Source organism: Caretta caretta, chromosome 6 (assembly GCF_965140235.1).
Source record: "Caretta caretta isolate rCarCar2 chromosome 6, rCarCar1.hap1, whole genome shotgun sequence".
NCBI classification, from domain to species: Eukaryota; Metazoa; Chordata; order Testudines; family Cheloniidae; genus Caretta; species Caretta caretta.
In genome coordinates this window covers 34,140,941-34,157,138 of record NC_134211.1, presented here as the reverse complement: position 1 = coordinate 34,157,138, position 16,198 = coordinate 34,140,941, and the positions used below count along the sequence as shown (strand labels likewise).

Here is a 16,198-nt window from a genome sequence, read left to right as displayed (position 1 = left end):
CCAGTTGCTTTCCCTCTCAGACAGCTTCTTTCTGAGAAACACTACAGGGTGGAATTCTTGTTCCGGTCCTTCCTGCATTAAAACTGCTCCCACACCATGCTCGGACGCATCTGTGGTTACTAGGAACGGTTTGTCAAAGTCTGGGGCCCTTAGTACAGGGTCAGACATGAGTGTCGCTTTAAGTTAAAGGCCTTCTGACACTCTTTGGTCCACTGAACGGCATTTGGCTATTTCTTTTGGGTTAGGTCTGTCAGTGGGGCGGTGATTTGGCTGTATTATGGTACAAATGGCCTGTAATAACCGGCCAAGCCTAAGAAGGATTGAACCTGTTTCTTTGACTTTGGGACAGGCCACTTTTGGATAGCATCCATTTTGGCCTGTAGGGGGTTGATAGTTCCTTGACCCACCTGGTGTCCAAGATAAGTCACTCTGTTTAGGCCTATTTGACACTTCTTAGCCTTAACAGTTAATCCTGCCTCCCTTATGCGCTCAAGGACTTTTTGTAGGTGTTCCAGGTGTTCTGCCCAGGAATCCAAAAATATGGCCACATCGTCAAGGTAGGCGACTGCATATTCTCCTAATCCCGCTAGAAGACCATCTACAAGTCTTTAGAAGGTGGCGAGTGCATTCCGCAGCCCGAAAAGGAGCACATTAAATTCATACAGCCCGACATGTGTGGTAAAGGCTGACCTTTCTTTGGCGGATTCATCTAGCGGTACCTGCCAGTACCCCTTGGTTAAGTCCAAGGTAGAGATGAACTGGGCCCGTCCCAGTTTCTCTAATAGTTCATCTGTGCGTGGCATTGGATAGTTGTCTGGGCGAGTTACAGCATTTAGCTTACGGTAGTCCATGCAAAAACGTATCTCCCCATCTGGTTTGGGAACTAGAACCGCTGGAGATGCCCATGTACTGCCAGAGGGGCGGATTACACCCATCTGTAACATATCCTGGATCTCCCGTTCTGTAGCAGTTTTAGCTTGAGGAGACACCCGGTAAGGTTGGACTTTAATTGGGTGAGCATTACCTGTGTCAATGGAGTCGTATGCCCGTTCAGTCAGTCCTGGGGTGGCTGACAACGTCAGCGCGTAGCTAGTGCACAGCTCCTGGATCTGCTGTCGCTGCATACGCCCAAGGTTCATGGAGAGGTTCACCTCTTCCACGCCACCAGCATTTTTCCTTTGTAGTAGAGACCTTCAGGCCACTCGGTGTCATCTCCTCCCTGGGCTGTAAACTGACAAACCTTTAATTCTCTGGAATAAAAGGGCTTTAGAGAATTAAGATGGTACACCTTAGGCTTTTGGTTTGAAGTGGGGAATGCTATGAGATAATTAACAGCTCCCAGGCGCTCCTGGACCGTGAATGGCCCTTCCCATGAAGGTGTTTTGTAGGTTAGTTACAAAGTCCAGAATGTTAGTTCCTGGAGAAGGTGTAAATCCCTCCCATTGCTGCTTCATCAACTGTAATTGCCTCTTAACTTCGCGGCCATATACAAGTTCAAATGGTGAAAACCCTAAATTGGGATGTGGTACAGCTCTGTAGGCAAAGAGCAACTGCTGCAACACTAGGTCCCAATCATTGGAGTGCTCATTCACGAATTTACGTATCATGGCCCCCAAAGTTCCATTAAACTTCTCCACCATGCCATTTGTTTGATGGTGGTAAGGAGTGGCAACCAAGTGATTTACCCCATGAGCGTCCCAAAAGTTTTCCATAGTTCCTGCCAGGAAATTAGTTCCTGCATCTGTGAGGATGTCGGAAGGCCAACCTACCCTGGCAAAAATGTCTGCTAGTGCCTGGCACACACTTTTAGCCCTGGTGTTGCTTAGAGCTACTGCTTCTGGCCATCAGGTGGCAAAATCCATGAAAGTCAGCATGTACTGCTTTCCTCTGGGTGTCTTTTTTGGAAAAGGACCCAGAATATCCACAGCTATTCGCTGAAATGGAACTTCAATGATGGGGAGTGGCTGGAGAGGGGCTTTGACCTGGTCTTGGGGTTTTCCCACTTTTTGGCATACCTCACAAGACCGGACATAGGTAGAAACATCCTTGCCCATTCCATCCCAGTGGAATGACCTCCCCAAACAGTCTTTGGTCCTGTTCACCCCAGCATGGCCACTAGGATGATCGTGGGCTAAACTCAAGAGCTTTACCCAGTTGGAACTACCAACTGTCTCTGAGGATGCCAGTCTTCCTGGTGTCCGCCAGAAAGAGTTTCCTTGTATAAAAGTCCTCTTTCTACAACAAACCTGGATCAATTAGAAGAGCTGAGAGGCAGTGGGTTGCTCCATGCCGCCATCCAAGCTCTCTGGATGCTTTCATCTGCTTCCTGTTTGGTCTCGAACTGTTCCCTTGATGCTGGAGACATCAGTTCCTCATTGGATTGTGGACCTATACTTGGTCCCTCTGGAAGCGATGTAGGGGATGGGACTGTTTCCGTTGACTGTGAACCACTCTCTGCTCGTGCATTATGTTGGGGTTCAGGCTCCGGCTGAGCCTCTTGTGTAGGGTTATCAGCTGCTGCTGGTTCAGGTTCGGTGGGGCCCTCTGGTGTTGGGTTTGCAAATACTGGATTCAGTGCTCGCAATGGGTCCGGTGCTGGTTGTTCCGCCGGTTATGGTTCTGTGACTGGCTCTGTCTGGGTCTCTGGGACTGGATCCACTACTGCTGTTGCAGATGTTGGCCTGGGGTCCAGGTCCATCACCTCTGACTGGGTCCTGGTAGAAGTTTCCGGAACAGAGCTAGGCATGACGGCTTGTTTAGCCTGGCTGCGGGTGACCATTCCCACCCTCTTGGCTAGCTTCACCTGATTGGCCAAGTCTTCCCCCAACAGCATGGGGATGGGATAATCATCATAGACTGCAAAAGTCCATGTTCCTGACCAGCTCTTGTACTGGACAGGCAACTTGGCTGTAGGCAAATTGAAAGAGTTGGACTTGAAGGGTTGAATCGTCACTTGGATCTCTGGGTTGATTAAATTGGGGTCCACTAAGGAAGCATGGATAGCTGATACTTGTGCTCCGGTGTCCCTCCACAAGGTGACCTTCTTCCCGCCCACACTCAGTTTCCCTCCGCTCTGAAGGTATCTGGGAGGTATCTGGGCCTGAGGACCTCTGGTGTGATTCTGGTGCAATGAACTGTAATCTGTTGGGGTTCTTGGGGCAGTTGGCCTTTACATGCCCCGGCTCATTACATTTAAAACATCGTCCAGCTGACGGGTCACTGGGGCGAGGTGGGTTGCTGGAGAATGGTGTGGCGGGATGATAAGGTGTCTGGAGGGTTCCTTGGGGGGTAGTTGGTGTCTTGGGCTGCCCCCGGTAGTAGGGTGTGGTCTGAAGTTGGCCCTTCTGGTATCCGCTCCAACTGCGACCAGTTTTTTTCTTTTCTGCCACCTCCACCCATTTGGCTCCAATCTCTCCCGCCTCGATTACAGTTTTGGGCTTCCCATCTAGGCTGTATCTTTCTATTTCCTCAGGAACACCCTCTAAGAACTGCTCCATTTGCATTAGGAAGGGCAAATCTTCTGGAGATTTAACACTTGCTCCTGGTATCCGGACGTCCCAATGTTTCACAATGTGGTAGGCATGTTGGGTAAATGACACATCTGGTTTCCGCCTTAGGGCTCTGAACCGCCGATGGGAATGCTCGGGTGTTAGCCCCATTCTGACTCTCACCTTGGTTTTAAACAGTTCTTACTGGTTCATGCGTTCCTTAGGCATTTCAGCCACCACCTCTGCTAAGGGTCCACTCAGCTACGGCCTCAGCTCTACCAGGTATTGGTCTGTAGAGATGCTGTATCCAAGGCAGACACTTTCAAAGTTTTCTAAGAAGGCCTCAGTTTCATCGCCTGCCTTGTGGGGAACTTTCTGGGATGGGAAATGGTACCTGGAGAAGGATTGCTGGGGGTTGTTAGTATATTCTGCTGAGCCTTTGCCTTCTTCATCTCCAGTGCATGCTTCCTCTCTTTTTCCTTCTCCTCCAGTTCTTTGTCACTTGTCTCCATAGCTCTCCTGTGGGCAGCCTCTTGGTTTTTTTCTGCCTCTTTCGCTGCCTCCATTTCTTTGTCCTTTGCCTCCATTTCTCTCCTGTGGGCAGCTTCTAGGGCTTTTTCTGCCTCTTTCACTGCCTCCAGTCTGGCTAACTCCAGTTTGTGTTGTGTCTTGGTTTCTGTCATCTTTGCCTCTCTGTTTTTAACTAACTTTACACCCAAGAGTTAGAAATAAAACAAACAAACAAACAAAAACTTGGCTTGTAAAATTTTGCTGTGCTGTAATATGGTACCTATATTCTCTGATAGTGATGGTCAGCCTACAGAAAAATCCTTAAAAAAAGAAACCCAAACACACACCTAACACCTTTGTCTCCAGGTAAATAGACAGAAAACCCCTCTAGTTGCTCTTAGGTAAAAAAAAAAAACAAAAAAAAACTTCTTCAGGTCTGTGAAGACTTATGAATTTTCCTGCAGGAGGTTAACTACCCCGCCCTTAGGTAGAGAAAACTCCAGCTCACAAAAGACAATTCCCTTTTGTCTCTGCTCAGGTCTCCAAGCAGAGAAAAAAAAAACCTCTAACTGCTTTCAACTTAAAACTGTTTTCCAGCAGCCCAAAGGAAAAAAAATATTTCCTTTTAAAATCTGTGCTTCTGGTTCAAAAAAAATCTCAAATTGATCTCAAAATGATTTCAAATTAATCCCATGACTGTGCCACCATGTCAAGGTTTCTTCCCCACTCTGAACTCTAGGGTACAGATGTGGGGACCTGCATGAAAACCTCCTAAGCTTATTTTTACCAGCTTAGGTAAAAACTTCCCCAAGGTACAAACTATTTTACCTTTTGCCCTTGGACTTTATTGCTGCCACCACCAAGTGTCTAATAGATATATAACTGGGAAAGAGCCCGCTTGGAAACGTCTTTTCCCCCCAAAATCCTCCCCAAATCCTGGGGAAGGCTTGATAAAAATCCTCACCAATTTGAACACAGACCCAAACCCTTGGATCTTAAGAACAATGAAAAAGCAATCAGGTTCTTAAAAGAAGAATTTTAATTGAAGAAAAAGTAAAAGAATCACCTCTGTAAAATCAGGATGGTAAATATGTTTTCAATCTAGTTACCCTGTAAGGTAGAGAATCCCTCTAGGCAAAACCTTAATTTACAAAAAGACACAAAAACAGGAATATCCATTCCATTCAGCACAGCTTATTTTCTCAGCCATTTAAACAAACAGAATCTAACACATATCTAGCTAGGTTACTTACTAAGTTCTAAGACTCCATTCCTTTCTGTTCCTGGCAAAAGCATCACACAGACAGAGAGAACCTTTGTTTCTCCCCCTCCTCCAGCTTTTTAAAGTATCTTGTCTCCTCATTGGTCATTTTGGTCAGGTGCCAGCGAGGTTATCCTAGCTTCTTAACCCTTTACAGGAGAAAGGGGTTTTCCTCTGGCCAGGAGGGATTTTAAAGGTGTTTACCCTTCCCTTTATATTTATGACGGGGGTAAACAGTGAAGTGACAAAGTCTGCAGACAATACTAAATTACTCAAGATAGTTAAGTCCAAAAAGTTGACTGCAAAGAATTACAAAGGGATCTCATTAAGCTGGGTGACTGGGCAGCAAAATAGCAGATGAAATTCAGCGTTGATAAGTGCAAAGTAATGCACCATGGAAAAAACTACCCCAACACTACATACAAAATAATGTCATCTAAATTGCCTGTTACCACTCAAGAAAGAGATCTTGGAGTCATAGTGGCTAGTGCAGTGAAAACATTGGCTCAATGTGCAGCAGCAGTCAAAAAAGCTAACATTGTTAGGAAACATTAAGAAAGGGATAGATAATAAGACAGAAAATATCATAATGCCACTATATAAATCCATGGTCCACCCACCTCTAGAATACAACATGCAATTCTTGTCATAGACAATTCATGCCTCCTCATACTGGGGCGAGGCGCAATCTAAAAGGGAGGGAGTCCGGCTGGGGAGGTGGTAGTGGCGACAGGCCACACCCCTCTCCTTCCCGGGCCTGACTGCTGGGACAAGGGACAAGCGAGTCGGAAACCTGCTGGATGGGAGGGGGGACTCTGGCTCACTCAGCCCCTGTCTCCAGCAGCTGGGCGGCGGGCAGCCAGCTGCCACCACCACCTCCCTTGCCATGCTCTCTGACAGCCGCTGCAGTGCACAGAGGAGCAACCCAGAGCAGCTTGTGTGAGAAGTGGCTGGTCCCACTCCTTCTGCTCCCCACCTGGGCCCAGCTGCCAGGGACAGGGGCCAAGTGTGCCAGGGGGCAGGTGCGGCAGGAGAAAGACAGTCCCTCTCTCTCCCACCCTGGCAAGCCAAGCAGAAACCAGGGGTGGAGACCCTTAACTTGACCCTGCATAGCCCCCTATGCATTGCCTCTTGAACAGTCACTCCATCTTAAGATCTAGTAATTGGAAAAGGTACAGAGAAGGGCAACAAAAATAATTAGTGATATGAAACAGCTTCCATATGAGGAGAGATTAAAAAGACTGGGGGTGTTCAGCTTAGAAAAGAGATTACTAAGAGACGACTAAGTGGGGATATGATAGAGATCTATTAGATTATGAATGGTGTGGAGAAATCAAATAGGGAAATGTTATTTCACGTAACACAAGAACTAGCGGTCACCCAATAAAAATAGTAGGCAGCAGGCTTAAAACAAACATAAGGAAGTACTTCTTTGTACCATGTACAGTCAACTTGTGGAACTCATTGCCAGAGTTCCAAAAAGAATTAGATACGTTCATGGAACATACGTCCTTCAATGAGTATTAGCGAAGATGGCCAGGGATGCTCTGGGTGTCCCTACATCTCTGATCACAAGAAGCAGGACTGAACAGTAGGGGATGGACCACTGGATAATTGTTCTGTTTATCTGTTTGAAGATCCGGCACTGGTCACTGCCAGAAGATGGGATGCTGGGCTAGATGGGCCACTGGTCTGTGGCCATTCTTATGTTGAACTTGGAGCTAGAAACAAATTGGTGTCATTTTAGCAAATCTGCAATTATGCATATCACATATGGCACTATGTATTTTATCACCATTATAAATGATGTTTCCTTTCTGACATGTAAATATACAAATATTTTTATGGTTTTCAAACTGCATTTTAAATTAGTTCTATTCTTCTTGCCTAGATTTGGATTGTGCATGGATAAGCAATGTAAAATTACTGAAACAATAAAAATGAAATGTCCTTTGAACTTCAAAACAAATGTTTATGTATAGTTTGAAACAAGATCTCTAGAACACACACAGGATGAAGTTCATTTTATTTCTGAAATCTGCTAATATTATTGTTTCTGTTAAAACTTCTTGAGAAAGAGGATAGGTAGGACACATAATAAAGAAAGCAGTGAATCAGAGAACTTGGAAAAAGGGCAGTTAGCGTACTGTACAGTTTCTTAGTTTGAGGCTGGTTAGAAAGATTATTTTGCTAAGTTTGATCTGAGCTTTTACTGTTGTTTTTTCTCTCTTATAGTACATCATGTTTTTGAGTTACTCAAGTTTATTTTTATTTAATTTTAAATAGAGGGTGAGTTTTCCAGCTTAAAGGAAGGAGAAGAGAATTCATATCATGTGTTTCAAATTAGTCACAGCACATAAATCCTTTCAGAGGCAGTTTTGTTTGAGATGCCATTTTGTTTGTACTGTTAAAATGCTTTAGGATACTGAGTATTATTGTCTAATGGCTGAATTGTAGCCATTCCTTGTGCAGGTGCATAAAGGTCGGGGCATGAGAAGCTTCCCACTTTAATCATTCAAAGACTCATAGACTTTAAGGCCAGAAGGGACCATCATGATCATCTAGAGTAGACTGACCGCCTGCACATTACAGGCCACAGAACCTCACTCACTCTCTCCTGTAATAGACAGTAACTCAGCCAGAGTTTATGTAACATCCTCAATCATAATTTAAAGACTTCAGGTTACAGAGAATCCACCATTTACAATAGTTTCAACCTGAAAGTGACCTGTGCCCCATGCTGCAGAGGAAGGCAAAATACCCCCAGGGTCTCTGCCAATCTGACCCAGGGGAAAATTCCTTCCCACCTCCAAATATGGCAGTCAGCTGGACCGTGAGTATTTTGGCAAGACCCAACAGGGTCCAGCCTCAGTTGCAATGTTTGTCCTCACTTGAGTACAAGGACTGCTCTTGATTAATAGTATTTGGCTCTGTGACAAAGGGCTCTGTGACTCCTTCCCATACATGCAACCATGTATCTCATGGGGTAGGGGTGAGCTTTGCACCACCTTAAAGGATGTGCTGTCTGAATTATACTCAAAATATACATGATGACCTAGATTAGGTTACTTTAACCTGACCTAAAATCTTGAATTCAATGATTTTTGAAAAAACAAACCTCTTATTTCGGTTCCTAAATATGGATTTAGGCACCTAATTTTAGTCACCTGTTTTTAAAAATCTCAGTTGCAATCCTGACATGGTCCAAAAGGTTTTACCCTTTGTTTATAACAGCTTTATAAAGATCACTAAGGTGTGCATGTGTAGGGGGCCTGATCCTGCTCACACTGAAGTCAATGGTAGTTTTGTCATTGACTTCCATGTAAGTAGAATTAAACCTGAAAACTGATATAGGCGTGTGCTATTCATTCAGTAAACAGGGCATGAAGATAGCTCTTTCACAAATATTAATAAACAGGGTTCTATAATATCTGATCATAATAGTTTCAAGCAACATCAGCATTGCCGTTGCAGTCTCATATTACAATAATTAGGGTTTCTAGGTTTTAGCATTTATTTTTCCAAATATGCAATATATTTCTTTGTTTAAATCTGCACATAATTTTCTTAGCATGTTTTTATTTTTCTTAATTCTCACTCCCCTATGATCACCAACATGGAACGGCCTGTGTGTGACATCTAAATGAGAGTTATGGTCATGGAGATGAGGAGCTGTGTGAATTACATTTTATTTAATTTAATTTTATTTATTTATTTATTTTTAAGTAAAAACTCATGTCTACCAGCAAGTCAAAATTTTGGTGCCTGTTTTTAGGTAATAACTTTGAACTTAAAATGGAAGCCTTAGCCAAAATTTATTTTATCAATTGACATTTGTCATCTTGGTTTTAATCATATGTCATTTGGGAGGGAGGGTTTTATAGGTTCACTTGCAATAATGTCACGTATTTTAGCTTTATACCATTTTGAAGCTATTATTGATTCCTTTGAATTTACCAGATGAATAAATGTATTCAACAAAAACAAAATGTGACACTTGAGGAAAATTTATTTATTAAAAAATTAAGTGGCATACTTAATGGCTAGCAACTTGAGAATTGCTGAGATCAGAGTATATTTTATTCCATGTTAGTTGTACGCTTGCCCACTGGGTAAATATGTTTGTAATGACTTTGTTTACTACATTGCATTTTTAAGATAACCTCATGGAGAAATTAAAAAGCAAGTGACTGACTGAAAGAAAGGTATCAAAGTATTCTTTTTAGAATTATTTTTAATTGTTTCAAATGAAGAAGTAGTCATTTTGTAGCCTGAATGTCAGAAACATTTTTGTTTTATTTTGACATTACCCCTATTTTTGGAATGTGGATTTCAGCTCCGTGAAACTGAATACCACATCTTCTAAAGACACAAATCATTTTTGTCAGGAGGACTTTCATTGATCTGTGTATTTTGAGTAGACACTGATGAAGTAGTTCTAATATTTTAACCCTAAATTTTACAGATTTAAACCTATCTTCTGATTAGTCATATGTCTTTGTTATAAATTAAGATTACTTCACTGACCACAGTTGGAACAAATACAACATTTCACTCAGCCAATTTGAATTTACAGAATAGAAAAGCACATGTGAATCTCTGCCATGTGTATACCATATAACATGTTGTTTTAGAAGCATTCGGAAGTATTGAGAGCCAAATTCCACTGAATCCATTGCTCATTGAAGTCAATGGTAAGTCTCCTTTGGGTCAGGCTTTCAGTTATTGGGGTGTAATTGAGGGGAAATTTAGCCCTCAAAAACTTACATATTATATAGCTGTATTGTATTGTAACTATGGTATAGAAATCTTATTTTAATTAGTTCAGAAAGTATTTCAGTAGAATTGTCTTTAAATTAAGAATCATTAGGGTGGTATTTTCTGGCAAATGCTTTCTCCACTTAATCCTGGTCAGTGTCTCCTTGGTAGGAGTCCCCCAAATTAATCTCCTAATTGTTTCTACTGAAAAGTGAAGATACAGCAAGTTATTCTATTGCTCTGGTAGATTTGTTCCTTCAGAATACAGGGAAGAAAGTACCATTCACTTGTGTGCAACTTTAACTCCAGCTAGAAATATTACCAGTATTGCAGAGCGGTGTGTTCCATTCATTTTTTCCTAAAATACAAATAAACCTTGTTGCCACTTCTAAAATGAGCCTACACTCTCTTTTATCAGTATAGTTTTCTGTGAATTGAGGCTTTTCAAACTTATTTACTTGATTAGCATCAGGAGTAACAATAATCCGTTTGTTCATGAAAATACTCAAAGTGTGCAGTGAATTCTTCCTTTTTTCTCTTTATATTTACATAGACTATAACACTACTTACCATTTACATAATGCCTTTTTATCTTCAAAGCATTTTACAAATATGAATTAATCTTTGTAACTTCCCAATTATGGAGGAAAGTAGTATGTGAATTTCCCAGATGGAGAAACTGAGTCAGATGTTAAGTGGATTGTCTAAAGAGTTGTAATTAGAATTCATGTGGTTTTTAATGCTCGTCCCTAATGCTCTGAGTTACTATGCTAATCCTCCATCTGTATTTGGCTCTACTTGTATGGGCATATGTTTACATTGAATATTTCTTCTAGCATCGTTCTTCTCCATATGTAACTGATTGTTTTGCATTTTTAAAAATGTTGATACAATTTTTGCTAATTTGAAGCAGTCTTCCTCCTTAATATTGAACAGAATAAGTCTTTCAGTTGAAATTCTGAAATTCTATCAAGAAAAAAGAATTTCAGAAATACATAACTATCCAACAATATATAGATGATGTTTGGCTGACAACCTAATGTACTTGACAGTTATTTAAATATGGGTAAAGGGCATAATCTTTTTGACTATGTATGGGAAATCCACAGGTCTGAATTCCAAATCCATTCTTTGCACTTTTTCTAGCAATATCATCACCAGGAGATAGTACACAGGAAACGGCCTCCACAACTCCAGTATCCACTTCTCAACTTTTGGCATTACTCCCAGCTGTCCAGTATAGGTCATGGGCTAAGACAATAGAAATTTACAGTTGCTAAAAGTTGTGGGTGTAGGTTCCGCTAACAGTTCTTACCATATTTTTCTAGAAAGAAGTGTCAAAATCCTAGTACCAGGATGACTCAATTAGATTTTTAATTATTGATCTTGGACCAAAGCTACAGTGTTCGGATCATGCATTACCTTGATTCACAGTAGATCTCCAACAGATAACAATGGGAATTTTATACAAAGGTTGAGGGTAAATATGACCTTTATATAATAAAGATAATGACACATTTACTCATTTGTGGGGGGGCGGGGGGAGGAAACTGGAATTACCCCTATTGAAGTCTATTGAAAGAGACTTGTGGAACAAAGTGTTGAAATCAATAAAAATACTTGTGAAGGTACTGTTCAGCATGATTTAAAGGTGACAGAATGGAGTCCTTATTTAATAAAACTAATGCTGTATTCTGCATTGCTAATTGTAAAAAAAACTAATGAAGGGCACTGCTAAGACCATTATTATTTCTGCCATTGTTTTCTATGGCTATTTGTAAGTTCAGTTATCCAATTTGCATGTATATGAAAATTACTTGTGCAGTCGCATGATTAACTTCTTTGGAAATTGAATCCTTAAAATATAGCCAGTGGGCATCAGAATCAAAACCCATTTTCTAAAAAAAATAATCCATTTGTATGAAAATGAAAGCTTTCTGTGGGATCTGACTCTATTATGCGGCTGGAATAAGACATTAAGTAAACTGGGGGGTTGACACCCCTAGGTCTAGCATCTAAGGTATCATTTCTAAAAATGGTGTATCTGGCCCTTCGGACTGTACAGAAAACTTCACAATGCAAACCAGTGCCATGTTGTCATCTTTAATGTGCAGACAACAGGTGGAAATTATATTGCACCAAAAGACGTGAATTTTCTCTCTATATATCATAATAGTGTACCAGCCTTCAAGCTTATTTATGACCGTTGTTAATTCACATAACAGGTACATGTTATCCGGCAGATGCATATGTCCTGTGCAGACAGATACTGTGCTGTTTCATTTGTTTAAAAAGATATTCCATAGAAACTGCTGTCATTATGTACATGTTAAAGAACAGATAAAGGGAATGAAACAGCAAATTGGGACAGCTGGATTCAGTTCTGGTATTGATGTATAAGACCCATGTAATTTTTTTTAATCAAACAAAAAATGAACTCTGCTAATTTAGTAGGTTCATGGTTTTTTTAAAAACGAATTGCTATCCTAACCTTTTTTTACAGGATTAACTGGAATGTGGAGGAATTTGTTTTTTGTTTTTTTTTGTGGAGAAGAAGAAAGCTTTATAATACAGTTCTCATTTTTTCCTACAAAATCCATGTAAAACATCAACAGATTTCCCGTTTGTTAGATATGGATAACCTTAACTAGCTTTCTTCAAAACTGCAGCCGCCACCTCTACTTATTGGGAGTTGCTTATAAAATATTTTAGTATGAAATCTGTGTCAGAACTATTTCTGTGCTGATTTGAAAGAAGGATTTTTTCCCCCCTTAGGGCAAAATTTTCATGCAGCCACAAACCAGCATCCCATTTTGCACCCTCATAAAAATGAGTGCTCACCTGTTTTCTCCAAGTTATTGGTTGTGCACCCACTTTTGCCGGTGCAGTCCATGGTACGTTTAGAAATGGAGGCTGTATAATTGCCTGACTTGCATGAACAAAGGCTAGTTTACACACCCAAAAGCAGGATGCTGTGATTACTATACACAGGCAGTGAGTGCACATCTGTCACATTGTATAAGGCTTTAAAAATTTGACCTTCAACACTGACACCTACTAGAGAGACAAGGTGAGTGAGGTAATGTCTTTTATTGGGCCAATTTCTGTTGTTGAAAGAGAGAAGCTTTTCAGCCACCGAGAACTGTTCTTATTCCCGTCTGGGAAGGGTACTCAGAGAGTCACAGCTAAATACAAGGTGAAACAGATTGTTTAGCCAAAGGTTTCAGAGGAACAGCCGTGTTAGTCTGTATTCGCAAAAAGAAAAGGAGTACTTGTGGCACCTTAGAGACTAACCAATTTATTTGAGCATGAGCTTTCGTGAGCTACAGCTCACTTCATCAGATGTATACCGTGGAAACTGCAGCAGACTTTATATACACACAGAGAATATGAAACAATACCTCCTCCCACCCCACTAGCTAACACATTCTAAAAGACCATTCAAGGTGAAGTGGTCTGTAAACAGCTCTGCAGTTATAGGGTTAGTAGTTACAGATTATTATAATAATCCATAAATCCAGTGTGTTTATTAAGACCATGATTTTCAGTGTGTAGCAAAATTATGAATTTAAGCTCCAAAGGTTGTCTTTTGAAGGAGATATTGTGCAGGGGTCCTATGAGAATGAGGACTGAGAGATCAGATATAAAGTGATCACTTTGTGAAAAGTGTTCGCACCCGGGGGATATGGCATTTTGTCTCTTATCATTTTTCTATATGAGTTAATTTGAGAGCATAGTGATTGTCTGGTTTCACCCATAGTTGTTACTGGGGCATATAGTGCACTGGAGGAGGTACACCACATGCAGCGAAAGGTGTGTGTAGGATCCAGGGAACTTGAAAGGTGTGTTGTAGGAGGTTTTGATCATCATAGCAGTGGAGATATGTGTGCAGGTTTTGCATCTCTTGTTATGGCAGGGCCTGGTGCCACTTTGATTTGGTGTGTCCTGGCCTGTGGGAAGCTTGCTTCTGATAATGAACTTGGCCTTCAAAAACAACTACCCATCCGTCAGACTCTGTTTAGAAAAGACACACACCAGTATCAACTTCCTGGACATGATCAGCTTCAATAATGGAATCCTACAGACAACTATATACAAGAAACCCATGGATCAGCACCCTTACCTTCACAGATCCAGTAACTGCCCCAAACGCACCAAGAAATCTGTTATCTACAGCCTGGCATTCAGATACCACAGAATATGCTCTGAGGAGAAAGTCCGGGATGCACACCTTAACACATTTAAAACCGCCTTCATCAAACCCACCTCCAACCACACACTCTTATCATCCCACACTGGAACCCATATGGGTTATCATTAAACAAATACAACTCATTCTCTATGGAGACCACATCCTGAAAGAAATTTTTCCTGAACCCCCTTTTCTGGTCTTCAAACAACGCCCAACCTTGCCAAGCTCTTTATCGGAACTAGCTCCCCACAGACCCGGAAATAGCAATTCAAAGCAGCAACAGACCCGGAAATAGCAATTCAAAGCAGCAACAGACCTCCCATAGCAAATGCAAAACATATATCCACTGCTATGGTGACCCCACAACATACCTTTCAAGATCCATGGGTACCTTTCCCAGACCTGAAGAAGAGCTCTATAAGCTCAAAAGTGTGTATCCAGTAAAAAAAAAAAAATTATCTCATCCACCTTGTCTCTCTAATATCCTGGAACCAATATCACTACAACAACACTGCAAACTGACACAGACTGTCATGTAAACTTTTTTAAATGACATACTGTATTTATTAAAATATCTGGCTGTTGTAAAATCTGATAAGTCCCACTATATTTGGTTACAACAAGCACTGCTAATTCATGTTGATGTGTGATAGGGAAATAGAAAGCAAGCAATAAAACAACATGAAAATAATAGTTTCTATATACTGAAACAAATTGTTGTTGCTGCTAATTGGAGTTTTGCACCTAATTTAACCCACCATTGTAAAGGATCCATTCTTCCCCTTTTCTTACATGCAGCTTTCATTAACTTCAATGGGATTTACACTTGAGCTTCAAGGGGAATGCACAGATTACTCATAATGTGCCTCAGCACCTCTGTGGGACTGATCCTGAGAGTCCTTGTAAAAGCCAGCCATTTACTGATTTTACTTTGTGCAAGGACTGCTAACATCAGGCCCTATGTGAAGAAATTGCATGTCAATGACTAGCCATCATTTCTCCTCAATAGTTGAAGTTAAGGATCGGTTTCATTATCTGTTGTGTTTGAAGGACATTTAACTCATATATTGTTGAACCATGTTCATCTTTTCTCCTGGTAAATTGACAGCGAAATACATTTTATATTCCATATACAGCATCATTTTTCAGTGTTTTAAATTTTTGTTTAACTACATTTTTATTTGTCACAAACTATTCAGGATGCTACTATTGAAGGGACAACATGCAGTACACCTTCTATTGTTCTTCCAGAGAATGCTGTTACGCCAGATGTAGAAATTGATAAAAATCTGGTTAACAGGTACTACATATAATACATGTGTTACCAGATTATACATAACCGGTATAATAATTCCAAGATATACGTTTCAGAGAATCTGTTTTGAAATTTACTTAATTTTAAAGAAATCAGCATTTTATTTTTATTTGTAACTAGATATATTGTCTCTACAGTAAAATGACTATTTTTAACATAAGGAGGTGGCATTATAGAGATATCCTAATTGGTACCAAAGGAATAGGTTTTTTACACATGACTCAGTTCTGCGACCTAACTCTGGGAATAATCCAAATGAAATCTGTAGGAGTTGACATGAATAAGGACTGCAAAATGCATGCATGAAGTTTACATATATTTGCTAATCTTCCAGATTAACATCATTTAAATTTTGAGCAAACATGAGATTAAAACAACTATGTAAATAGATTTTTCACATAATTTGGACCCAGTTTGACAACTATTACTCATGGGAGCAGGCCTTCCTCATGTGAGTAACTCCAGTGTAGTCTTGTGAGTAAAGGTTGCTGCCTCTGACCTTTTGGCATGTGATGGAGTGTCCTGGAACCCTCTGCCTTTGTGCAGTGCATGCAGGGACCTGGAATAATTGTGCAAGGACTAGTCCTTCCACTCACTTTATTGCATGCACAGTATTCCAAGCCCTTTGACCCTGCATCAGCTTCCTGTATGACCACCAGGGGAGCACAAGTTGG

At 40.9% G+C, this 16,198-nt stretch overlaps 1 protein-coding gene across 12 annotated transcripts in view; it reads left to right on the top strand.

Moving 5' to 3' along the window:
- The window catches only part of IRAG1 (inositol 1,4,5-triphosphate receptor associated 1), a 137,967-nt gene that overhangs the window by 65,175 nt on the left and 56,594 nt on the right, over positions 1-16,198 (top strand). For 6 of the 12 annotated variants that reach the window (XM_048852734.2, XM_075129410.1, XM_075129411.1 and 3 more), the window contains one exon: positions 15,409-15,509. The exons of the other annotated variants lie outside the window; for them this stretch is intronic. In XM_048852734.2, the coding sequence (XP_048708691.1) occupies positions 15,409-15,509 (101 nt within the window). The remainder of the gene's footprint in view (positions 1-15,408; positions 15,510-16,198) is intronic. 12 annotated transcript variants of the gene reach the window in all.